Source organism: Haliotis rubra, unplaced genomic scaffold (assembly GCF_003918875.1).
Source record: "Haliotis rubra isolate DU_JTF1 unplaced genomic scaffold, ASM391887v1 Scf1079, whole genome shotgun sequence".
Lineage (NCBI taxonomy): Eukaryota > Metazoa > Mollusca > Gastropoda > Lepetellida > Haliotidae > Haliotis > Haliotis rubra.
The window spans coordinates 112,374-136,049 of NW_025764980.1; the positions used below are offsets into that span (position 1 = coordinate 112,374).

Consider the following 23,676-nt stretch of genomic DNA (forward strand, 5'->3'; position numbering starts at 1 on the left):
CCTAATATGCCATATACATTTCTCAAGGTTAATAGGGACGGTGGGGTATCCTAATGGTTAAAAGCGTTCACTCGCACGCCAAAGACTCAGGTTTTGATTCCCCACATGGATACAATACTAGTATGTGAAGCCCATTTCTGGTGTCCCACACTGTGATATTGCTTGAATATTGCTAAAAGCGGCGTAAACCCAACTCACTCACTCGAATTTTAGTCTCAAGATTCATATGTCACAATAGTTGTTTTGTCATTTCTTTTTAGACGCACTTACATATAAATCTTGGGTTTATTTCTTAGTTGCACATAGGTGCCCCAGCAGTTTGAACCAAATCTGCCAAAACACCAACAGAATCCAAAACGATAGCCAGTTTGCTGATTTGAACGTGGAAAATCATGATGAAGACAAAGTAGTAAATTAGAGTTACTTCCCCTTACAAAACATCACAATGGCGGAAGTTCAGTCTCCAATTACTTCACCATCGAGTGACAAACCATTAGATACACGAACGCGGGACGCAATCGCAAACGGACTGGTTGATCTTCTGAAACCTGCAGTTGAGGAGATTGACGAGAGGGTGTCGTGCGTCAGGTAAGTGCTGACACTGAAATGTACACGGCGTAATAGTGAGTGACATTTGCCCCTCCCACTCTCGTCACTGAAGAAACGAGTGGACGAGATGGCTAAAGAAAGAGCTGTCGTTAACTGTATAAAATTAACAATAAAGTAAATGCTGTCCATTAACTACTAGTATATGGTCAGTCTTTGAAAAGAATAGAAAGAATATCTTCAAATCGGCATATTGTGATAATGGCTGGTCGCCTGACACACCGTCAGTGTCTGGCAAGAGGGATGGTCATGTGAAGACAGTAGGAATCTCCATTTTGAATTATACATGGTGTACTACAAAACATGACAAAGGGACTTACTTAATCATATTGTGGGATTAATGCAAATTTACTCTGCACACATTTTTCGAATTCAATTAATGCCACATGGAGGATCACACACACTAGTTCGTCACCTTGTTTTTTTAGCCAACACTCCATCACCGGATCATTGGTGCTGTCATACATAATTAGTGCTCATTTACCAAGTCATCAACACCTGTTTGTTTACCTTTCTGCACCATTCATTGTATATGATAAACAAATCTGGGAAAATCTGGTTTATGTCTATTGCCAGATGACACATTGATAATTGCATTTCTTATTCATTATGATAAATATAATAGGGGTACCATGCCGTCATATGATTCCGTGGTACTTACGTTTCCGTGGTATTTGCTAATGACAAAATTTCTCACGCGAAGCCACTCACCAAATGCCGCCACCTATCGATTGTTTTCGTTCATCAGTCGATCATCACGGCTGAGAGCAAAAATGTTCCAACTTTCATCAATTTCGCGTGCGTGCAGTCATCGAGCTATTAAAAACTAATGCAACATTATGTCTGTACGTAATGCACTTTTGGTGTGATCTTTACAAACATTTTCTATAAACTTATTCAGCTTCAAAGTTTTCCAAACATGGCATTTCGTCTGCTAGCTGATGTAATCAATGAAAATAATCACATGACCTAAGGAGGGAATCCCTGCTCTATTTTTAAACTTGGAAGCCCGATAGGGTCATCTCTTAAGTCGTTTTTCACTTTTCATTTCGATAGTATTCCGTTGATCAACTACATATTTTGTGAACTGGAATTTTAGGCTGAAGAAATGTGACTATTCTGTTAATTCTATAAAACCATTGACTGTATTACAGCTTATCAACTTTGTTATTACTGTAAACCTACATTGACACTTCCGGATTGGCTGTTGACAACGTGCGAGGTTGTGACATGTGCTGTGCGCCCGTAAGTTGATCTGTAGGAAATACCACGGAAACATATGACGTCACCAGAGTTTGTGCACAATGGCTGCCTGTCGTCCGATACGGACAACGATGAACTTCAGAATGACAAAAGTGTTTTATTGACATTAAATTATACAAAGGTATGTCGTCTAACTCTAGGTTATGTTTATATGACTTGACAATATCAGCGATCGTATTCATAGTTGTAAATTTCTTAATACCACGGAAACCCATGACGCGAGGGTATATATGTAATGTCAGAGATGACATTAAATGTAGTTTTGCTGAAGAGATGCTGTTTGACAGTTGAAATGTTTGGTGCAGTATGTTGAAGAAAAAGTTCTATTTCCACTGTTTTGATTGACACTCATGTCTGGACACAGAAATAATCTTACACTTTTTCAGCAGACAAAAAATATATGTTCATAGTTTCACAAAGGTGAATGAAGTGATATGGTAAAGTTGAAATGCTGACTATTTCACAAATAACACTAATAAGTAACAGGTTTGAAAACAGGGGTAGTTGTTGGAACTACTGTAAGATATTCAGTTGTATCGTACATGTTAAATATAGATGACATTTCTGTTTTGGAAGGATATTTGTCCAACATGAGACAGATCACAGAGGTGTATGATAGTGTTGGGAATTGGTTAAAATCTCATAATTGATGATTGGTTCATTACCACTGATCAATCATCGAAAATAATTGGTTAGCGTCATTTATGAAATTTGTTAATGCACAAAAAAATAAGGAAAAAAACCATGTAGTTATTTTGTAGGGTTTGGGCAAAATTTCACATCTTTAAAGGATGACTAGTATGTTAGGAACATAAATTTCTTGGAGTCTTTAAGATAAATTCAATCATGACTTGGAACGAGCTTATAATGATTATGAAAGGTAACAGACAAAACCAACCTTGTGAAAAATATTGTTTATGAAAACAAGTGTTCCAGAATTGTTTGTGTTCGATTATAAGAAAACGTGATCGATTGCTTGGTCGTTTAGTCACTGTGACCAATCTTCGATTATTTCAATTAATCGGATCACCACTAGTGTATGATGTTGATTTTGCTAAGCAATGTACTCAGTTGATAGCCATTGCTGCTATACTACACATACAGTGATGTGTCTGGTATGTGGTGGGGAACTAACCAGTATATGCGTGTTGCAGAGATGGTCAAGTGGAACTAAGGCAACAGATAGACTGTCTTGCAGAAGGTGAGTACCAGTACTAGATGACCGCTCCAATTTTGGACTACTGATCTTTCCTTTGGACTCCAGTTAGCACCAAACATGGGATCGAACTCATGTTGCCGGCGATCTTGTAGGCTAACATGATGATCTAATTAGCCAGCTCTCTACCACAGGACCATGATTGTTTACCATGCTGTGAATCTTGGGTATCCATTTTGTTGCATTAAACTTTATTAACATAAGTTGTACAGATTTATGTCAGATTACACTGGACTATTTTATTAAAAACTAAAAGAGTTGAGCTGGTTAACCATAACTCACAACTAAGCCCGTGGATTGTAAAAGAGGACATAACCTTCAGGATTGTTAAAAGGCAGCTTGATGGGCAATATTGGAAAGGGGTCTAAGAGCTATGCTTAGCTGGGGTAACCAGCTATCACCTTATCCCAAAACACTGAAGAGGCCGATGATGGTACACAGTATCTCCTGAAGATCCAGGTTAGAATTGGTCTTCAGTAACCCATGTTTGTTGTAAAAGGCAACTAACGGGATCGAGTGGTCAGGCTCACTGACTTGGTTGACCCATGTCATCGTGTCCCAATTGCGTAGATCGATGCTTGTGATATCAATCACTGGTTTGTCTGGTCCAGACTTGATTATTTACAGACGGCCATCGTATAACTGAAACATTGCTAAGTGGTCACTGACTTGGTTGACCCATGTCATCGTGTCCCAATTGCGTAGATCGATGCTTGTGATATCAATCACTGGTTTGTCTGGTCCAGACTTGATTATTTACAGACGGCCATCGTATAACTGAAACATTGCTAAGTGATGTGTTTAATAACAAACAAGCAAACAAATATGATACCCTGGAAGTTTATCATAAAATTATAGAGGCCTCATCTTTGAATATCCGTGACTGTTTCAAATTCGTGTTGTGTATGTATTGCATAGCTTATTAGTCATATGATTCTGTTTATATATTGCTTATTAGGCTGGTGATACGGATGCATTCCATTCAGTAGGGGTGAAACGGTAGACCATAATGCAATCCAAAAAATCTGTATTTTCGTTTTTCGTACCATCATTTTAACCTTTTTAAACCTTTTCCAAAATGTCTAGAGATTGAATCATTTTGTCAAAATCTATGTGTTTCTTTTCTTTCCTGTATTATGATCATATCGCAAATACCAAACCGAAACAGACCAAACCGAAGGTCTTGTGCCGTGGTAAGAGCCTACCGATTCAGTGCATTTCGGATGTTAATATGAGACCCTTCATGCATGTTTTGTACATATTTGAGTGTATCTTATCACAGACAGTTTATCCTTGTAATGTTTGTGTTTTAAAGAATTGAGGAAGATAACAGAATGTGAGCAGAATCCAGTTGACCTTGAACCCTATGTGAAGAAACTGAACACCTCTCGGCGCAGAGTGACACTCGTCAACAACATCCTGCAAAATGTCCAGGTACAAACCATCGATGATTGTGTGTTCAGTTTCGATGTTTCAGATGGTTTTGTGATCGGTATTCACATTACAGAAGGTCAGACCCGTGAAGATCCGGGTTAGAATTGGTCTTCATTATCCCATGCATTCGTCACCACTCGCCCCTTTCCGTAAACTCCAAGAAGACTCGTCCGCCTCTCGATGCTTGTTATGTGCTTAAAATACGACAAGCGAAAATACGACAAACCAATCCAAAACGATGCGTAAATGACCGTGGTGCTTTGATAAAAATAATCCCGAGTACTTAAATCGTTTATGGCATTATGTCATTGTTTAAATGAAAAATATATATCACCATATTGAAAGTACAAAGAACGTAGCTAACAGGATTTTGCTGCCTATTTTGAAGTTTTAACAGTGGTGGAAATAACTTTAAAATTGATAGTGTACTCCGGTACAGTGGCACATGTAAAGTCACTTGCCCTGATAATTTTTCCACTATACCAACCGTTTTCTTCTTGATTTTTTAAATAAACAACATAATTAACATTGGAAAGTCAACTGGACACCGGTACAGTGTGATATACAAATTTCCTTGCCCGACAGAATAAAACACTGGACTCGGACGTCGGGCAATGGCTTATTTCCACCCCTGTTTTAATAAGAATCATGCGATTGACGGTGAGAGATTCAAATACACGCACGTGCGTTTGTTGACATAACGGCTCTCATGGGTCCAACTGAGTGTATTTCTGATGATCTTGCGGGCTTGTTATGAAGATTGTACGTGCGCTTCCAACAATTTTAGGAAATGTAATTATAAATCGCTACGAGTTTCAAAACAATAATATTATATTTGTATGTAAATTGTAACTAATCAACTTTAGTCTCAAACATTTGGCTTATATTTCACATCTCTGGGGATATTTTAGTCTGACTATTTTTTGGTCATATATATTTTTTTCAGCGAATTCATTTAAAATTCCACCAGGGGTATGACAGCAAGATTACACGAATGTTCAGTTTGAGAAATATTTTAAAGTCATTCTTGAGTATGTGCTTTGGATTTAATGTAGCTGAAATTTTTAAACTGTTATTGGCATATTCAATAAAAAAATTCCCATTTGTGATTAGTAAACCCTAATTGGAATTATAAGGTTAACAGCTGGTAATAATTACATTTGAATATGTCTTTAACAAATATGTTTTGTTCCTTCTTTTAGTTGTATCAAAGAGGTTAATTCTTTAAAATAAATAAGTAAACAAACCCCCAAAACAACAACCTAGCAAAACAATGTACATGTGCTTCGGTGATAATTAAGAAACATTGGAATCAAACAGGGATAGAGTTATCGTTCTTGTTTAAAGTAGTGCTGACGTTCATGCGCCAATATGAAATCCTTCCAGAGGGGCACGAGTCGCTATTCGGCTTGTCCCGGAATAACACGGGTTGGTCACGAATGTAACCCATGCTATTCGTAAGAGGCAACTAATGGGATCCTGCGGCTCACTGACTTGGTTGACACATGTCATCGTATCCCAATTGCTTAGATCGATGCTCATGCTGTTGACCACTGGATTGTCTGATCCAAACTCAATTATTTACACACTGCCACCATAAGCTAGAATATTGCTGAGAGTGCAGCATAAACTAAACTCACTCACTCACTTAAGAGGCAACTAACTGGACTGGATGGTCAGACTCGTTGACTTCATTGATGGATCTCATCTCAGATTGCCGTCATATAGCTGGAATATTTCGGAGTGTGTCATGAAACAACACACAAAAGTATTCATATAACAGACTCAGTCAGACTGTCATTTGCAATGTTTTTACCAGTATTAACATTAGAGACAGTCATGTCAGATTGCGTGTGCAGTATTGGACATTGCAGACGGTCCTGTCCAAATTGTGTTAGGACTGTTGACATTTTACTAGATGCAGCAGGGCGACACACAGATGTCACCCTTACCCAGTCAGCTTGCTGAAAGGGTTTAACCTCTTTGGTCATGTGGACAAGGTGTCCAGCTTCAGATCAGAATATCCGTTGTTCACATCCCTGCACAGTACTCGGAGATTTTATGGCCGCTACATACTCATGTCCGAATGTGCAAGCACTATTGACATTACAGGCATCCATGTCATATGGGTTTTGTGAACTGTAGTTAATGGTGCGGAACATGTTTGTTCTTGTGCAACATTAACATACATTTTAAGGTACAAAGTTTCACACGATTGCCGCCATTCAACAAAGATCTTAAGAATAGGCCATGTAAATTAGGTGTGGGATTTGAGGCTTGCATAACTCTTTTTAGATATGAAATGACACGTAATGTCTTTTGTCTTCACAGGAACAAAAAGTTTCACTGGATATATATTTATCTCATCACTGAGATATTGTTTTAATTATTTCTGGTCATTTTTGTTTTAAATACCTGGGCCTTTTCCAGGACGTTGCTGTCCTTGTATTGCAGAGTCGCTTTTAGGGGCAGATAACTCTAACCACTGACTGATTTCATATAGATCACGCTCAGTCTGATTATTTTTTTTTTCTGTTTCCAGGAGCGACTTAACAAGTTACACAACAGTGTTTCCAAGGAAACAGCTCGGAGAAAGTCCATGCTTGACCCGGTTACTCCTGTGCCACCAAACTGAAACATCTTGTCGTGTCAAAGCGATGTTTAATAAGTTATGAACAATGTACAGCTTGTGTTTGTCTAATGGCCACAGCCATGCCAATTCCAGTGTGATTATTACATTCTGTTGAGGGAGTGAAATCAAGGGGACTGTTATCAACATTACAAACACAGGATTTATGATGGATGGTTTTGCACGAAAAGTGTTTAATGTTCTGGCTTTGTTATTATTTATGAATAGTGAAATTTATGTTTTATCCTTGTGTGTTCAGTGTGCAGTATTAAACAATTCTGCAGCTTCTAGCTCCCTCTTGTGGATTTATTACCACAAAGTGATTTTTGCACAACTTTTGTAGGTTTAATTTTAAAGCATAAAGACAAATTCAATGTTAAGTATTGATGTGAAATCATGTTCATTAATGACTGCTATAAGTTAAAGTTTGGGAGTGATAATTCCTTCAACTACGGAAAGAAATTCTTAATGTTATTGTGTCTTAATTCTAACAGGTCTTGGAAGTGTAAAGTGTTTAATCTTGGTAATGTGTATGTGCCTACATTCCTTTGTCTACTTTAGGTAGTGTTTCCACATTCAAAATTTGAACTATGAGTCTATGAAGAAATCCAAGACACTCTGCAGATCAAGAAGAACAATGGAATCCCGATTCCACTACACATTCCATATTTTGTGTTGTTGTTTTTGTATATACCCTTGTATTGCACATGTTGAAGGGTTAATCGGTTATATCACGTGAGTTAAACTGAGTGGTAACCTGTGTAAGTCTTGTCATACATCTAAAATCTGATAGATTGCAGACAAGTCCGTATGAAACTTACATGACGGTATGAAATGTACATGCGTATGAAGAAAAAATATCACTCAACAGTATTTAAATTATGTATGAAAATGAATGGATGAAATTGTCAGCAGTTATTGTTTTATTTTTGATAACAGTCTATGTATATACCCTCTCTTTCCTCATATAACCCGTGAAGATCCGGGTTAGAATTGGTCTTCAGTAACCCATGCTTGTCAAAAGAAGCGACTAACAGGATCAGGTGGTCAAGCTTGCTGACTTGGTTGACACATGTCATCATATCCCATTTGGGTAGATCGATGCTCATGATGTTGGTCACTGGATTGTCTGGTCTTGATTCGATATTTACAGACCGCAACCATATAGATGGAATATTGCTGAGTGCAGCGTTAAACAACCAACAAAATGTATGTGACAAGGAACCCGCAGATAGAAACAAGATGAAACCAAACTTGTTTATTTTCATGACAGATATATTTTTAACTCTGGAACATCTTAACCAGCAGAAATTCTGAAACAAAATGATATGCCGTTACTCCAGGAAACAATATGATGATGTAATACACCCTGTATTGTGTCAGGATCAGCATCTGTGTAGTTTCAGTCAGAACTTCAGGGGCGGTAGGATAGCCAAGTGGTTAAACCGTTCGCTCATCACGCAGAAGACCCTGGTTCTATTCCCACATGGGTACAATGTGTGAAGCCCTGACACTGTGATAGGGGCTAAAAATGAAATAATAGAAAAATTGGGATAACAGTTGTGTTATGGTGACTGCCTTTAAGCTTTTAAGGTTTGTCATTTTTGTCAAATACAGCTTTCTTGTGTATACTTTCTGTTGTACAGAAGTAGGCAGTTTGTTAAAGAAGACACTTCTCTCATAATGAACAGTTTGAGGGTTTCTAGGAGTTGTAAGTAATAGGAATGACAAGTGTTTATGGATGATCAACTTCTTTATTGAACAATAACGTTTTGGTATGCTTGAAAACGATATTATATAAGTATCTGTACAGAAACTTCTCTATTGTACAATAAAGAAGTTGATCATCCATAAACACTTGTGATTCCTTCTCTCATAATGTCTTCATTGCTGACACAGGCGGTGGGGTAGCCTAGTGGTCAAAGCGTTTGCTCATCACACTGAAGACCCGGGTTCGATTCCCAACATGGGTACAATGTGTGAAGCCCATTTCTGGTGTCCCCTGCCGTGATATTGCAGGAATATTGCTAAAAGCGGCGTAAAATCATACTCACTCACTCACTCATTGCTGACACACGAAGAATCAGACTCAGGAAGAACCAGACTCAGGATGACAACACTTGTCTGTTTTCTTGCAACAGGTGTCACCTGCTAGGGCCAGTAAGGTTCGTTGTTGTGTGTGTTGTTTATGCTTCAGTCAGCATTTTTCCAGGTATTCATGGCAGTGTGTCGATAACTGAGTCAGGGGTCAGACAAAACTGTGCTTGTCCTTGAGCATGTCACACTCTGTCGACATGCGATGACACAGTCAGCTAAGTCACAGGTAAGTGTTGGGCCAGGATCCATATGGGAAGACATGCAAGAGGTACTCCGGATCTATTCTGACTAAGGATCCATGCAGGTAGATGAACATGGGTTTGCTAGACCTATTGTGGCCATGGATCCATATAGGGAGACAAGCATTAGGTTTTGGGAACCTGTCCTGGTTCAGAGATCCCCCCACAGGGGAGACAGGATTGAGGATCAGGTTGTCACACTGCATTCTGTCCAGAAACCAACTTGAAACCAGTGGCGTTGAACAGATGCATTGGCAATAGGATCAATTCATGGAAGAGTGATTGATTGATTGAGTTTAGTTTTATGCTGCACTCAGCAATATTCCAGCTATATTGCGGCGGTATGTAAATAATCCAGTCTGGACCAGACAATCCAGGGATCAACAGCATGAGCATCAATCTACAGACCCGTGCCAGTTATATTCGGACACTTGACGTCATTTCCATAGACTTACATGTTATTTCAGTGTAGCATGAATAATTTTCATGAGGTGAGTTTAGGATAGATCTTTGTAAAATTTGACAGGCAAATTTGAAATCATCTCTGCTCTGTGCACATCAATTTTCCGACCTCTATTTAACTAATGACATCACATTTATCAACTTACGTATAGTTCCACAATGCACAATCCCATAGGCCGCCATGTTAAAGGAGTTCACGGCACTGTACATATGTTGATTAAATCGTTGCCATTCGATAAATAAGCAACAGAAAATTAAACAGAAATTATGTGATCGTAGGTAAGATGATTCCTCATAAATGTGCAAAATTTGACTTGGATCATACGAAAATTGAATTCATGAAAATTATCTATGCTACACTAAATTAACATGTAAGTCAATGAAAGTTACGTCAAGTGGCACGGGTCTGTAAGTAATTGGGATACAATTAGGAGATAAACATCATGTGTTGGCGAATTTCCGGGTGTTATTGAGTTATCGGAAGCACGGGAATATTTAATTTGAAACCGACGGCGTGTAAACACAAAAGTAAACCGAAAGGTCCACACACGTTTTTTGTGCCTGCTCTCATTGACATCGAGTACGGGTACAGCAGTGAAATGTCATCAGCCGGCCGTTTCGGCTGTCTCCCATGGTAGCATATGGAACTGCTCATTTGTGACGTCATTCGGACTTTACGTCACAATATGATCTTAATGACGTCATCACAGCTGACGACGTAACAATACAATGGTGTGAGCGATGTTTGTATGTATTAATACGCAGAGAATTTCCGGGAATCAAATACCATTTGATCACGTTTTTCAACCAATCAGATTAAAGAACACAGTGACTTTGGGTTTACAATGACACGTGTCAACCAAGTCAGTAAGCCTGACCACCCGATCCTGTTAGTCGCCTCTTACAACAAGCATGGGTTACTGAAGACCAATTAAAACCTAGATCTTCACGGGTCGATGGAAGAGGGCCCTGACCCTGGATAATAGAGATTAACAGTAAGATGGTTAGTCCTATCAGAAATGGACCCTAGTTGGTCTAACTTGTGATTATTTAGAGACTGATGGAATATTGCTAAGAGCATTGAACAACACAAACCAAACATCTCTGAAATACGGACCAATCCTAGGAAGATAAATTGTCACTGTCATTGATTTCGCGTATTGCTAAAGGTAAAACGTGTGTCCCACTGATGCCAAAGTTAAGTGAGACACATCCAGTCCCAAGTACATCTACACTTGTTGAAATGATTCATCGACACTGATTGGATTGACTACAGATGAGGCGACACATGTTCGTCTGAGTGTAGTAGACTGTGAGTGTATTATCTACAGTTATGTACCTGAAATTCTACATGAATGCAGTTGTATTGATGTATACTCAGCGACATTATTGAAGGGTCACTTTTGTAAGCTGGCTGTTAAACTTGAATGTGTGCCAATGAGTGTGAAACAGTCTGAGTATGTTGATAAGATTAACAGTTTAGGATCACTGCCATCCTCGATAATCTCTAGGGTATACATTCCGATAAATCTCCACCATACCCTGTATGCATCTACGGCTCGGCCCGATAATTATATTATCTCCCTTTGCTGGCTCCACATTCTCACAGTAGCCAATCAGATAAGCTGCCATTAAAACCGAGCTTGCCAGTGTCAACAAAGATAGCGGTCGCAGCCGCAAAAGTTTGTTTGCAGTGTGACTCAGATTTGGGGGGAAAAACATACAGACAAATTGACAGGTCTGAAACCTTCAAAAATATATATGCAAGAACTCCTTCTACCTCTTTCAGAGTACTTCTGCCAATATATTATTGTGTTGCCAAGTTTAAACGGTTAGATAATTTGAAAGGTGAAAGTGAGTTGTGATTGGTACGTTCAACTTCCCAGCGTAGACACCTGATTGGATAAAAAGACAATAAAGGGAGGTAATAAAATCATCGGCCAAGCCGTAGATGCATCCAGGGTGTAGTGGAGATTTATCGGAATGTATACCCTGGAGATTATCGAGGATGGAACACTGCATGCTCATTTGAACTTTATTTTCACAAAATGTGTAGTATGAACAAGCAATTAGTTTACAAGTTTATATAGCAAATTCTACCTTGACTGTGTGTGAAATACTCGTATTTGCCAAGTCCTTTTAGTATGCAGCTGCTAACCTTTGGAACTCTGCCACTCTTCAAAAGCAGACTCAAAACACACCTCTTTCAGTGCTCTGTTTCATAAATCCGTGTATTTTCTTGTACATATGAACTGACTTGTCAGCGCTTTGAGCATTGCCCTTGTGTGGTGGAAGTCAGCGCTATACAAATACTCGTATTGTTGTCATTACAATTAGACACTATCAGTTTGGATAAAAAGTGCTATGCATTCAATTTCAAATGAAATTTAAAAACTATCAGTTTGGTCTAACATTCATCTAATTTTCAAACACAGTACGTTTAACTCCTTTAGTTTCTAAATAGGTCTTTTACCCCATGCATAAGGCCACCCCCTTTCTAACCTGTCAAATCATAGGTAGAAAAACTTGTCTTAGACAGCAATATACTTATGTTGATGGCGTGATTATCAAATTAGGCATATATTTATGCCTTAGTCGCGCTGACTGGATGCTTTCGTGAAACTGGTAGCATGGACAACGAAATGTGTAGGACAGAAGGTGATGGAACATGCTACCCAAAATACACACCTGAACGCAAACTGTGGTTTAGCTCCTATATGGGCTATCTATGATCTGTAACAACCAGTGTGTGTATCATATGGACACATTCCAGACATAACTGAACTGTACTCTTGGAAGTTGAAAGTGCAACATTTTCTATCACCTCCAGGGCGGTGGGGTAGCCTAGTGGTTTAAGCATTCGCTTGTCACGCCAAAGACCCGGGTTCGATTCTCCACATGGGTACAATGTGTGAAGTCCATTAGGATGTCCCCTGCTGTGATATTGCTGGAACATTGCTAAAACTACTCACTCACTCTATCACTTTTATCCCTTATTTGTGTGTGTGACACTTCATAATGATACTGATTATGTGATGTTATTCACAGCTGTAACACGTCAAACATGATGCTGGGCTACAGCTTATCTCATGTTAAAGATTCGAATCCCCACATGGGTACAATGTGTGAAGCCCATTTCTGGTGTCCCCCGCCGTGATGTTGCTGGAATATTGCTAAAAGCGGCGTAAAACCAAACTCAGTCAGTCAGTCAGTCATGTTAAAGAGGGGCTGTACTGAATGCTAAGCCCATGGATGTATAGTAATTCTATCCTTTGAAGAGGCAAGTCTAGATAAGCGGACAGTCTAAGGACGCCAGTCTGTTATTTGGGTTTATTTTAGAAATTTACATTTAAGCTATTAATTATTACCCTAGAGACTTGTGCAAGTCTAGGTGCTACCTTGTGAGTCTATATGGTGCAGTTAGCGCCTAGTATAATACTGAGTCAATACCACTGTGTTCAGGATCTTTATATCAAGTGATTGTTATGTTGGAGCACTAGGGTGAAAGTGGAAGATTGAACATAGTCTGCAGATCGATGACAAGTGTTAAGTACGTCACTATGGGTTTAATTGAACAGCTCCAGACCTGTGGAATGGTACTATAACTTAATTTAGTCAATTACTAAGCTGATAATCTATGTGACTGGTGATGGACACTGTTTTAATGTATTCACTGACACAGACTTCTCGGTAGTTTGGGGCGGACTTGTGTACTGTTTTGATAACTCTTCTCTAGCAGATGATTTTACAGAGGGAGACGGGTTCTTATGGTAAAGGAGGTGAGGTGAGGTGAGGTGAAATTGGGTTTAACGTCGCGCTGGAGAATATTTCGCTCATATGACGACGTGCATGCGTGTGTATGTGTATGTGCGGCTGCTTGTACTACCCCAGACTTAAGCTGGTTTTATAGTGCTAGCCCACTGAGATACCATGCCGCAGTGAAGCATGAATACCCCACTTAGACTCATTATACTGACTCCGAGCCGACCAGTCCTTGTTGTATCCATTAATGCCTTATGGTAAAGGAAGGACAAAGTTTGTTGTCCGTTAGATGACAAGTGTGTAAGATGGGTGTAAGTATGGGTTACTTAAGACCATACATCGGATATTTGATACTGTGGAGCTTTCCTGACCCCACAGTAGGTGGTTTGTACGACAAATATCGCATATTAGCGTAGATAAGCCAATCTCATAGATAAGCCGACCCCCCTAACTTGAACCTTAAAATCAGTGTCAAAATGGTATGTTTCGTACATAAGCCGACCCCCCCATGATGGGGTCCTAATCTCAGCCAACTCAGACCACAAGACAACTGGTAGTTACCAATAATTATAACTTCGGTCTGCTTTATTCACAGCAATCACACTCCTATTGTGTCTACTCAAGCCTACTCACTCATGCCTTGATGTAACCGTGAAGGTCCCGGTTCGAATGAACCTTCAGTAACCAATGCTTGTCATAAGAGGCGACTACCGGATCGGGTGGTCAGGCTCGCTGGCTTGGTTGGTACGTCATCGGTTCCCAATTGCGCAGATTGATGCTCACGCCGTTGATCACTGGATTGTCTGGTCCAGACTCGATTATTTACAGACCGCCGCCAAATAGCTGGAATATTGCTTGAGTGCAGCATTTAACTAAACCCACTCACTCACTCCTGAAAATGGAAACTATATTTCGCTAAATGTCTTATTTATGTGAACTGCAAACCCATTCTGATTGCTTTTATGACAGGTGAGAGAAAGAGCCGGCCTATTCTGATCCTACGATTTATGTCTCTTATGTCTAGTATGGATACCTGCAGACCAACTATGACCCAATGATTGTTGACTTGTATGACAATACAGTATGAGTAACAGCTGACCCCATCGTTGGATCATACAGGTTATTGTCATCCCGTTGTGACCCCTGAAATTCTGTGTAGAACATACTCTGCCGACATCTATTCACAATGTATAGTAGGAATAGCATCTGCCTCAGTGGTGTCCTACCAAAAGACATTAAAAGAACTTACTTCTCAGTATTAGGGGATAAAGCTAGAACTTGTCAGCTGGGAGTCAGAAAACTGCATCTGAGTAAGGTGTCCATGTTAAATTGCAGTATGGAATCTCAGTAGTATTCTGGACTACTGTATGCGTACAGGCACACTTGCCATTGTATTAATGCAAATATCTTGAAGGTGATGTAGGGTTTCATTTTGATTTTGTACCAACATATAAAGACTTTGGAAGATCTAGCAAATGATCACAGCACAGTAGCAGTGTATGCTATTTTGTATTTGAACCCCAACACCTTACATTTCAGGTTTTCATTGCAGTGACAATCATGGTAGATGGGGGGATTCCTCACTAAAATAGGCACCCAGGAACCAATGCTTGTACGATGGTCATGTCCTGGATTGGGTTCTCTTGCTCTGTGATTTGCTTGATTGTGTGTCAAGATGGTGTGGATCTTTGCTAATAATATCAGTCACAGGGCTGCCTGAAAAGTGTTGAGATAAACAACCAAATCATTGAGGCCACCCTGGTTGATGACATTCTGTTCCAGTAAGCAACATCCTGTGATGCCACCGTTTCTAGAACTTCAGTCCTGACCCCCAAACGAAGCACATATGATACATGTGGTCTCGCCATAGGCAAGTGAGTTTGTTCAAAATTGCCTCTGTTCAAGCAGAAAATGGGTACCCAGTGAAATAAGTCGTGAGACCATTAACCTTCTAGCACTTGGCAGGCAGCTTGGGTTATCCAGGGTAACGATCAAATTGTGCGCTTCGAGCAGGATATCTAGCCTGGAAAAGGCGCGTTATGTATATTCTCATTTCAGACAAAACACATGTTTTTTTCTCAACAAGTTTTATTCCATATTGCTGACAAAGAAGAGAGAAATGCAAAGAAACAGTGGTGACCATCAACATGTCAACAGGCCCACTCCCTCCTGGGAGTCTTTCTCTATCACGGCTTTCACAAGCCTAAAATCACACACTTTACACTTTAAAACTTCAACAAATGTACAGGAAAGTGGTGAATCCATCAGCAAAACAGCCCAAGTTACTAGCTTGCTTCGTCCTTAAGCATGTTGCTGTGAATACCCACAAGGAGTTTGTGACCTTTATTGATCTGCAGGGGACTAGCAGCATTGTGAATGTTGCTGACACAGCAAATTGTCTCTTTACCAGGATGGAATGACCAAAATGGCGATAATTAGTGATTACGTGAATCATCTAAAAGTGCCATTACAAAAGAAAAAATAATTAATCTGTTACATTCCTCAATACCAATTACTAAAAAAATGTTGAGATTTCCAAACAAGTCATTCCATATGAATGTACTTAACGGAACGGATTTACAGTTTGTATTCATCTGCAGACCCAATTATACAGTTTCTTATGATGGCAATATGAAACAAAGCTTTATACAGACTACTAACACAATGTTGCTGTGACACATGCGCGCCACAACGGTAACTATGACAACCAATAAATAAACCTCATCTCCACAATCATGTACTGACAAAATATCAGAGATCAACGTTAAGAGCAATGAACTACGTGATCAACGATTTAAGTTTATTGCACTGCTTGGAAAAAGATCTCTACAGAAAAGAAAGAATTTAGGAATTATGATTTTTGGAATAATTTGACACATGATATCAATTAACTTTCCTCTTCACCCATGGGGAAAGGCAGACAAAATGACCATCACCTTTTGATAGAGTGGTAAAATGGGTTTTTACAATAAAGCATGGGTCGCAGCCATGTCTTTGTCAATGGCTTCTGTGGGCATAACCTTTATTTTTTTAAGTTATTAGTGTATTAAAATGAGAAAGTTTTAGAAAAATATAAATATAATTCCGAAGCAGTATACTTAACTAAGAATTCATAAAATGAACCAGAGATTCTATCTTGTCAGTGTGAAAAAATTCTGACAATACTTCAGACTGTGTATATGGAATGTTGCACAGATGTTGAGTAAAAGAAAAGATATTGCAATAAAACTAAAACAATAAAAGAGGAAATAAATAAAAGAGCTGAGTCAGCAAAACTGTCATGTAAATGACACTCTGGATAGAAAAACCAGAATTCTAATATTTCATTGAAAAAATATATTTATGGTTAAAATCACATATTAACATATTGAAATGGCCTAATAGTTTCAATAATTTTCCACTAAATATGTCAATGATTTCAAACTTTAAAATGCTTAACAATGGAATGTTAATATTGGTCGGCTATTCACAGTTGCCATGTGAATAAGTTAGTCATTTCATTTCTTTTTTTGCATTGAAGGTGACATGAATATCCGTGAACAACTCAGTACAAAGAGAAAAAAGATACACTCATTAACAATGCAGCAACAATGATTGTAGTGTGTGACAAACAATGCCAGATATAGGTAAGAGCAGCCATTACTATTACAAGAACCATGGTATATTGAGGGAAGGCCACGGACCAGAGCTTGCTGTACATGACTAGGAAACATTTGACTAGGAGGTACAGCCACAGTGTGATGATCAACTTAACATTCTGCATCTATACTCTTCAAAATAAGTTAAGGATCAACGATTCTTCCAATACTATTTCACAAGCATTACCTAAGTACTGTGCAGGGATGAGAAGGAAGTTATGAGAAAAGCTCTGAAAACTAGCCGGGTGTTTAGCATCTATCGGGTTTGGACGATTCACAAAATGACTCTTGGCCTTATGAAATTCCCGGATCCGCGGAAAATTCTCATCCCTGACTGTGCCAGAAAATTCTATTCTAAAGAATCACCTTTTCTGTGATAGTTCTATTTACCTTTTCAAATGTAATTGAAATTCAAAGCTGTAGCAGAAGGTTAGGTTGAGGAAAGCTCTGGCCATGGTTCCCTGAGTCGATTGAATATCCCTCAACCTAAGCCTGTGCTTCTATGTTACAAGTCTAGTTTTGATTGTATTAAACCAAATCGAACTTTTCTGCATAGTAAATTTGTTAAGTGCAATAAAATGGTTTTCTGTACCAAAAATCCAAAAAAAGCATATGAACATAATTCGATGTCGGAACCATTTTTTTTTTCTCTACATGTTGTTTGTTTCATGCCAGAGATATGCAGATTTGCTATGCAGAGAAGAAGAAGTACCAACCCATGTCCAAATTATACGATGCTGAACCTACGACCCATAGGGCGACATCAACCCTCATCCCACAAACACTATACTTAGCAGTGAATTACTATACAAGATGGACAGATCACAACCAAACACAATATACACGTACAGAGTCTTGCAGGGGGAACACAATTTTAACACCATTTTTATACCAATTTTATAACCTCAGCCACAACACGCTAATTTGAGAAAGATTTCATTATTCTTGTATTTCCATGCAAAACTGATGTTGATAGAAGGTAATGAGACAAGTAGCACTGATAATGCTAGAAGGATTATCACATCTGATAACATCTGATAGAACAGGAAGAAGGGACAAAACTATATTCAGGACAGCACAAAGATTATCAAACACTGTTGTCATGGCAACCATTTTCTAAATGCTGAATTTGTCCGCAGTCTTCAAATGAAATCATGGCACTTTCTAAAGACCAGGTTGCATTTCCGACAGCTTTCCTGTACATGAGAATTCAGAAAAACAATGGAGCCTGTGGAAAGATCTCTATTTTGATGGCATCACAAATCTGTTGATGACATCTGTAGACTTGCTGTTGACCCTTGACTAGGCAGAAAATGACATCACAACTGCACAAGTGGTTACATCATGGTTGCCATGACAACAGTGTATTTGCTAAGACAGAGTGGTCTAGTTTTCCCCGTCCTTTTCTGCATCACCAGCGCTGGGCGTGACCGGCGTCTCATCGCTGAACAAGGGGTTCTTAACCTCCATCTCCCCTGTCTGAATGAAAGAAAAGTCAAGTGTCAACATAGCAAAAATATTCCTTGTTATTTTAAATGTCCATAATAGTTTAAAATCTTCCTGTCTGACATGATTACGTTTCTAGGTTTGTCAACACCATGTCCAAACTGTAGTTGACAGGAAAGCGGCATACATCAGAGATACACACTATTTCTGGCTTTTCTGACACTTTACGCCGTAATGCTGTAACTGGAATTAAATCCAACTTCCTGACTCGGTCAACATGGCTTAAGAAAATCAACAACAAAATTCTAAATAGTGAGAATATTTATAAGTTTGTGGTTGATTTTCTAAAGCCATTTTGACCATGTGCTGATGAGTTATTACTGTAGAGTAAATCCTATGGTAGTGTAAATCCTATGGCAGTGTAAATCCTATGGTAGTGTAAATCCTATGGCAGTGCAAATCCTATGGCAGTGTAAATCCTATGATAGTGTAAATCCTATGGGAGCGTAAATCCTATGGCAGTGTAAATCCTATGATAGTGTAAATCCTATGGGAGTGTAAATCCTATGGTAGTGTAAATCCTATGGCAGTGTAAATCCTATGATAGTGTAAATCCTATGGGAGCGTAAATCCTATGGCAGTGTAAATCCTATGATAGTGTAAATCTTATGGGAGTGTAAATCCTATGGCAGTGTAAATCCTACGGCAGTGTAAATCCTATGGCAGTGTAAATCCTATGGCCATATTACAGAGCACCTGACATGTATCTATTCAAAGCAGTGTTCTAGTTTGTATTTTTTGGCCTTACAGAAAGATATGTGGTATGCACTACTTATGATTTCTCATTGTATGTTGAACATTCTCAATTTGCTGATCCTGACTCTGAGTCATGGCAGGCATTTTCTTGTTGGGGAGTACAGTACATCTATTTGAAGACATACAGTTCAAAAATAAAGTGAGACCTACCGGCGCGAGTCCAGGGCACTCGTACACTGTGTAATCTCCCTCCTCATTCTCCTCCTCCGACTCCTCATCAGAAGCATCATGCTTCATTTCACCATTGGCTCTGAAGAAAAGTATACACATCATAAGACACTTAAGTATATTGTTAATTTTGTTTAGTTTGGTGTGCTTGTTGTTTCAGGCCTCACTCAGGAATATATCAGCTGTATGATAGAGGTCGGTAGATATTTGAGTCTGGACCAAACAAACCAGTCATCTGTAGCATGTTATATTTGGGATTACACTTTCTTAGTAAAGTACAGATTCTAGTACTTTTTGGGTAGAGTCGTGCCAATTAACACTTATCAGAGGGGTACACAAAGTCCGCAGTCTAGACTACCAGTTGTCTGACTTCCATTTTTGTGGAAGCCGCAGTGGCTGAGCGGTCTAGGCGTCTGACTTTGTGTGCTGGCAATTAGGTGCCTGACGCTGAGGGTGTGGGTTCGAAATTCCGGATAGGACCCAACCCCAAAAGTACTAGAATCTGCACTACTAAGAAAGTGTAATCCCAAATATAACATATGTTACATTTGACCACTTTCTAAATGGCATTGTGTATTTCATAATACAGTCATCATCAGCATCGTTCTACGAAAACATGTGTCAACCGAGTCAGCGAATCTGACCACCAGATCCAAACATACATGGGTTGCTCAAGACCAATTCTAAGCTGCCAGATCTTCACGGTAGTGTAATATAAAGAATAGGGACAAAATTGTACACATGAAAACCAACTCATTCATATTCAGTTTAAAAATGATGTGTAAATACTCATTCACACTTTCAATCATTGATTATCATCAAACAAGTGGTTAACATCATGAGCACCGAATCATGTAACTGGAATATAAATACCACCTGACACATATTTCAATATGTACAACACTGCTCTCAGAACAATTCCTGCTATTGTGTCTGTATATAATCAAGCCTGGACTAGTGACTGTGTACTAAGCAAGTCTGTGAGCATGAACATACGATTCTGTTAGTTGTCTGATACCAAAAACATGGGTTTCAGAAATCCAATTCTAACGTGCAGCTTAATATTTTTTACTTTGCTCTAGGGACTGGTACAAGCACAGGTTACTGGAGAAACTTATCAGTCCAGTTAATTCTTATATGATATGTAAGATCTGAAACCTGAGACGGAAGACATCTACAGCTAATTCCACATGACCACACGTGTTAAATAATATATTATCCATCAAGCTGACACTCTTGCGTAGAAGGTGTCCACAATTCCCACTGCGGTCGTTTCTGGATCTACATCACACAGCATAGAAACAAATTCAGTATATGACATCACCAGAGCCAACAGTGCTGCAGGCACATAACCTGGACCCGTCCTATCTGTGAGATACAGTTAAGTTGCATAAGGCCAACCTATCTGTTGGCACGGTTACAGCAAAATTGCATAAGACCAACTGATGGGAGACACAATGAAGGTAAATATGGCCAACCTACCAACCTATGTGTTACCATGGTAACAGTGATACAGTGAAGTTGCTTATAGTCAACCTATCCATGTGAGTGAGTGAGTTTAGTTTTACGCCGCACTCAGCAATATTCCGGCTATATGGCGGCGTTCTGTAAATAATCGAAGCTTGACATAATCAAGGCTGGACAATCCAGTGATCAACAGCATGAGCATCGATCTGCACAATTGGGAACCGACAAGCATGGGTTACTGAAGGTTCATTCTAACCCGGATCTTCACGGGTCTATCCATGTGTTACAGTAAAGTAGCATAAGTTCAACCTATGTGTTACCATGGTTACAGTAAAGTTGCATAAAACCAATGATAATACTGTGTTTTACAGTAAAGTTGAACGTGTGTTTTACTGTGTATAAGTGAATACATTCTGTTATTCTCACATTTTAAATTACACGTGGGTTTACTTATGGGTATATTTCTACCATTCAAAACACATCGACTTTGTTTTGTTGTCTCAATAAATAATGACATACAGACTTAGAAGTGACCCTTGAACAATCTGGCACTGATGGATATAATCATCTATTAATGTAATTCTCCTTTCCACTTCTGACAGCTGTTAACATGAATTATTTGCCTCACTGAATCTATTTGTGAAACACCATTTGGCAGTCCATGTTACTGATGTCTTCTCACTGCATTCACTGTGGATCATGTTACAGCCCATTACTATTTCTACATACATACATTTGCATTTTCCAGTTGAATTCTGCACTCTCTAACCCCTGTAATTCACAGTTGAACAGGTCCCCAGCAAACAGTGTTTGTTACAAGATGTGACTGACTGAGTTTGGTTTTACGCCGCTTTTAGCAATATTCCAGCAACATCACGGCGGGGGCTTCACACATTGTGCCCATGTGGGGATTCGAACCCGGGTCTTCGGCGTGACAACCAACGCTTTAACCATTAGGCTAACCCACCGCCCCTAAAAGATGTGACAACTGGTCAGGTTCGTTGACAAAACTGACTACAAATTCATCACTGATGTGGATTGTTGCTTATGACATCGATCACTAGTTTCTGTGGTCCAGATCTGCTTCTTTATGTGCGGCCTCAGACATTATAATGGCAAAGCACAAAAACACTGAAAATTTAGCCAGGGGTCTTGGGGGTCTATTCTTGCAGATTTACATCGATCTTTAAAACCTCTAAAAATCCCAGAAATCCGTGGAAAATTCTCATGTCTGAGCCTTCTTATAAATGACATGTTGCTGAGACAGGTGATAATGAAACACAAACCTAACTATGCCCAGAAAGAAAGTAACAGTCAATGTAAGAGAACCAAAGACAACTAAAGGATGTAGACAAATTGCTGAAGGCTTGGAGATTGAGTGAGTTTAATTTTATGCCGCTTTTAGCAATATTCCAGGTTGGGGAGACCACAATGGGCTTCACACATTTTACCATATGGGGAAGTGAACCCAGGTCTTCGACATGAACTTGAACTACTTGGCTACACCACTGCCCCGATTGATGGAGATGTTGCATGTTGTCTGTCTAACTGATAAGCATATTGACACAATGGAGATATAACCAAATCGGGGACAGTCATTTTATATGTTGACTACAGTATTCCTATGTAACATGTTAATGGAGATGTTGCATGTTGTCTGTCTAACTGATAAGCATATTGACACAATGGAGATATAACCAAATCGGGGACAGTCATTTTATATGTTGACTACAGTATTCCTACGTAACATATGTTACATTTGAGATTACACTTTCTCTGTAAAGTAGATTCTAGAACTTTTGGGTGTTGAGTCCCATCCGGGATTCGAACCCACACCATCAGAGTCAGGCACTTAATCGCCTGCACACAAAGTAAGCTGCCTAACCCGCTCACCCACCGTACCTTCCACAAAAATGGAAGTCAGACAACTGGTAGTCTAGACTGCAGACTTTGTATACCCTTCTGATAAGTACATGTGATATTGACCAAAAGGCTTCAGTAATGGTCAGCTGAACACTATCCTGAATAGTTATAGCACATTACACAGACATGCACAAACCAAACTGAAATTCCCCAGCCTAAAGTCTCTAATTCAGGGATTATAAGCTTATCTTATAATGAATGAACCACCTGCTCGTTTCGACTGTTTATGTAACAGCATTTGCAGTCCTTACAATATTATTTATTTATATCATAAGTGGCCGTGACTTAACGAAATACGTAGACTTGATAATCCAGTTTGAACTTCACAGTCCAAAGCACCTGACCTACTTAACCCATCTGGTGGTTATGTCAGTGTACAGCACAATGGCCTATAATTGAGGCAGTGGTACAAGACTTACACTTGAACCCCATCACCCCTCTGTAACCATTGAGATACTATGGGGTTCATACTAGGCACCTGTTACTTGGGATCTGTATTGAGTGAGTTTA

The 23,676-nt window shown here is 39.2% G+C and overlaps 2 protein-coding genes across 2 annotated transcripts in view; one reads left to right on the plus strand and one right to left on the minus strand.

The window, feature by feature from the left end:
* The first annotated feature begins 429 nt into the window (after positions 1-429).
* LOC124280862 (SNARE-associated protein Snapin-like) lies at positions 430-8,059 on the plus strand. Its single transcript, XM_046716856.1, has 4 exons — positions 430-588; positions 3,024-3,070; positions 4,401-4,519; positions 7,062-8,059. Exons 1-4 carry the CDS (start codon positions 446-448, stop codon positions 7,152-7,154), a joined length of 402 nt encoding a protein of 133 aa, XP_046572812.1. The 5' UTR covers positions 430-445; the 3' UTR covers positions 7,155-8,059.
* An 8,169-nt stretch (positions 8,060-16,228) lies between these two features.
* Positions 16,229-23,676, minus strand: part of LOC124280873 (neural proliferation differentiation and control protein 1-like) — a 73,194-nt gene continuing 65,746 nt past the window's right edge. The window contains exons 6-7 of the mRNA XM_046716866.1: positions 19,759-19,858; positions 16,229-18,825 (exon numbers count right to left, since the gene is read on the minus strand). Of these exons, the coding sequence (XP_046572822.1) occupies positions 18,733-18,825; positions 19,759-19,858 (193 nt within the window). The 3' untranslated portion in view covers positions 16,229-18,732. The remainder of the gene's footprint in view (positions 18,826-19,758; positions 19,859-23,676) is intronic.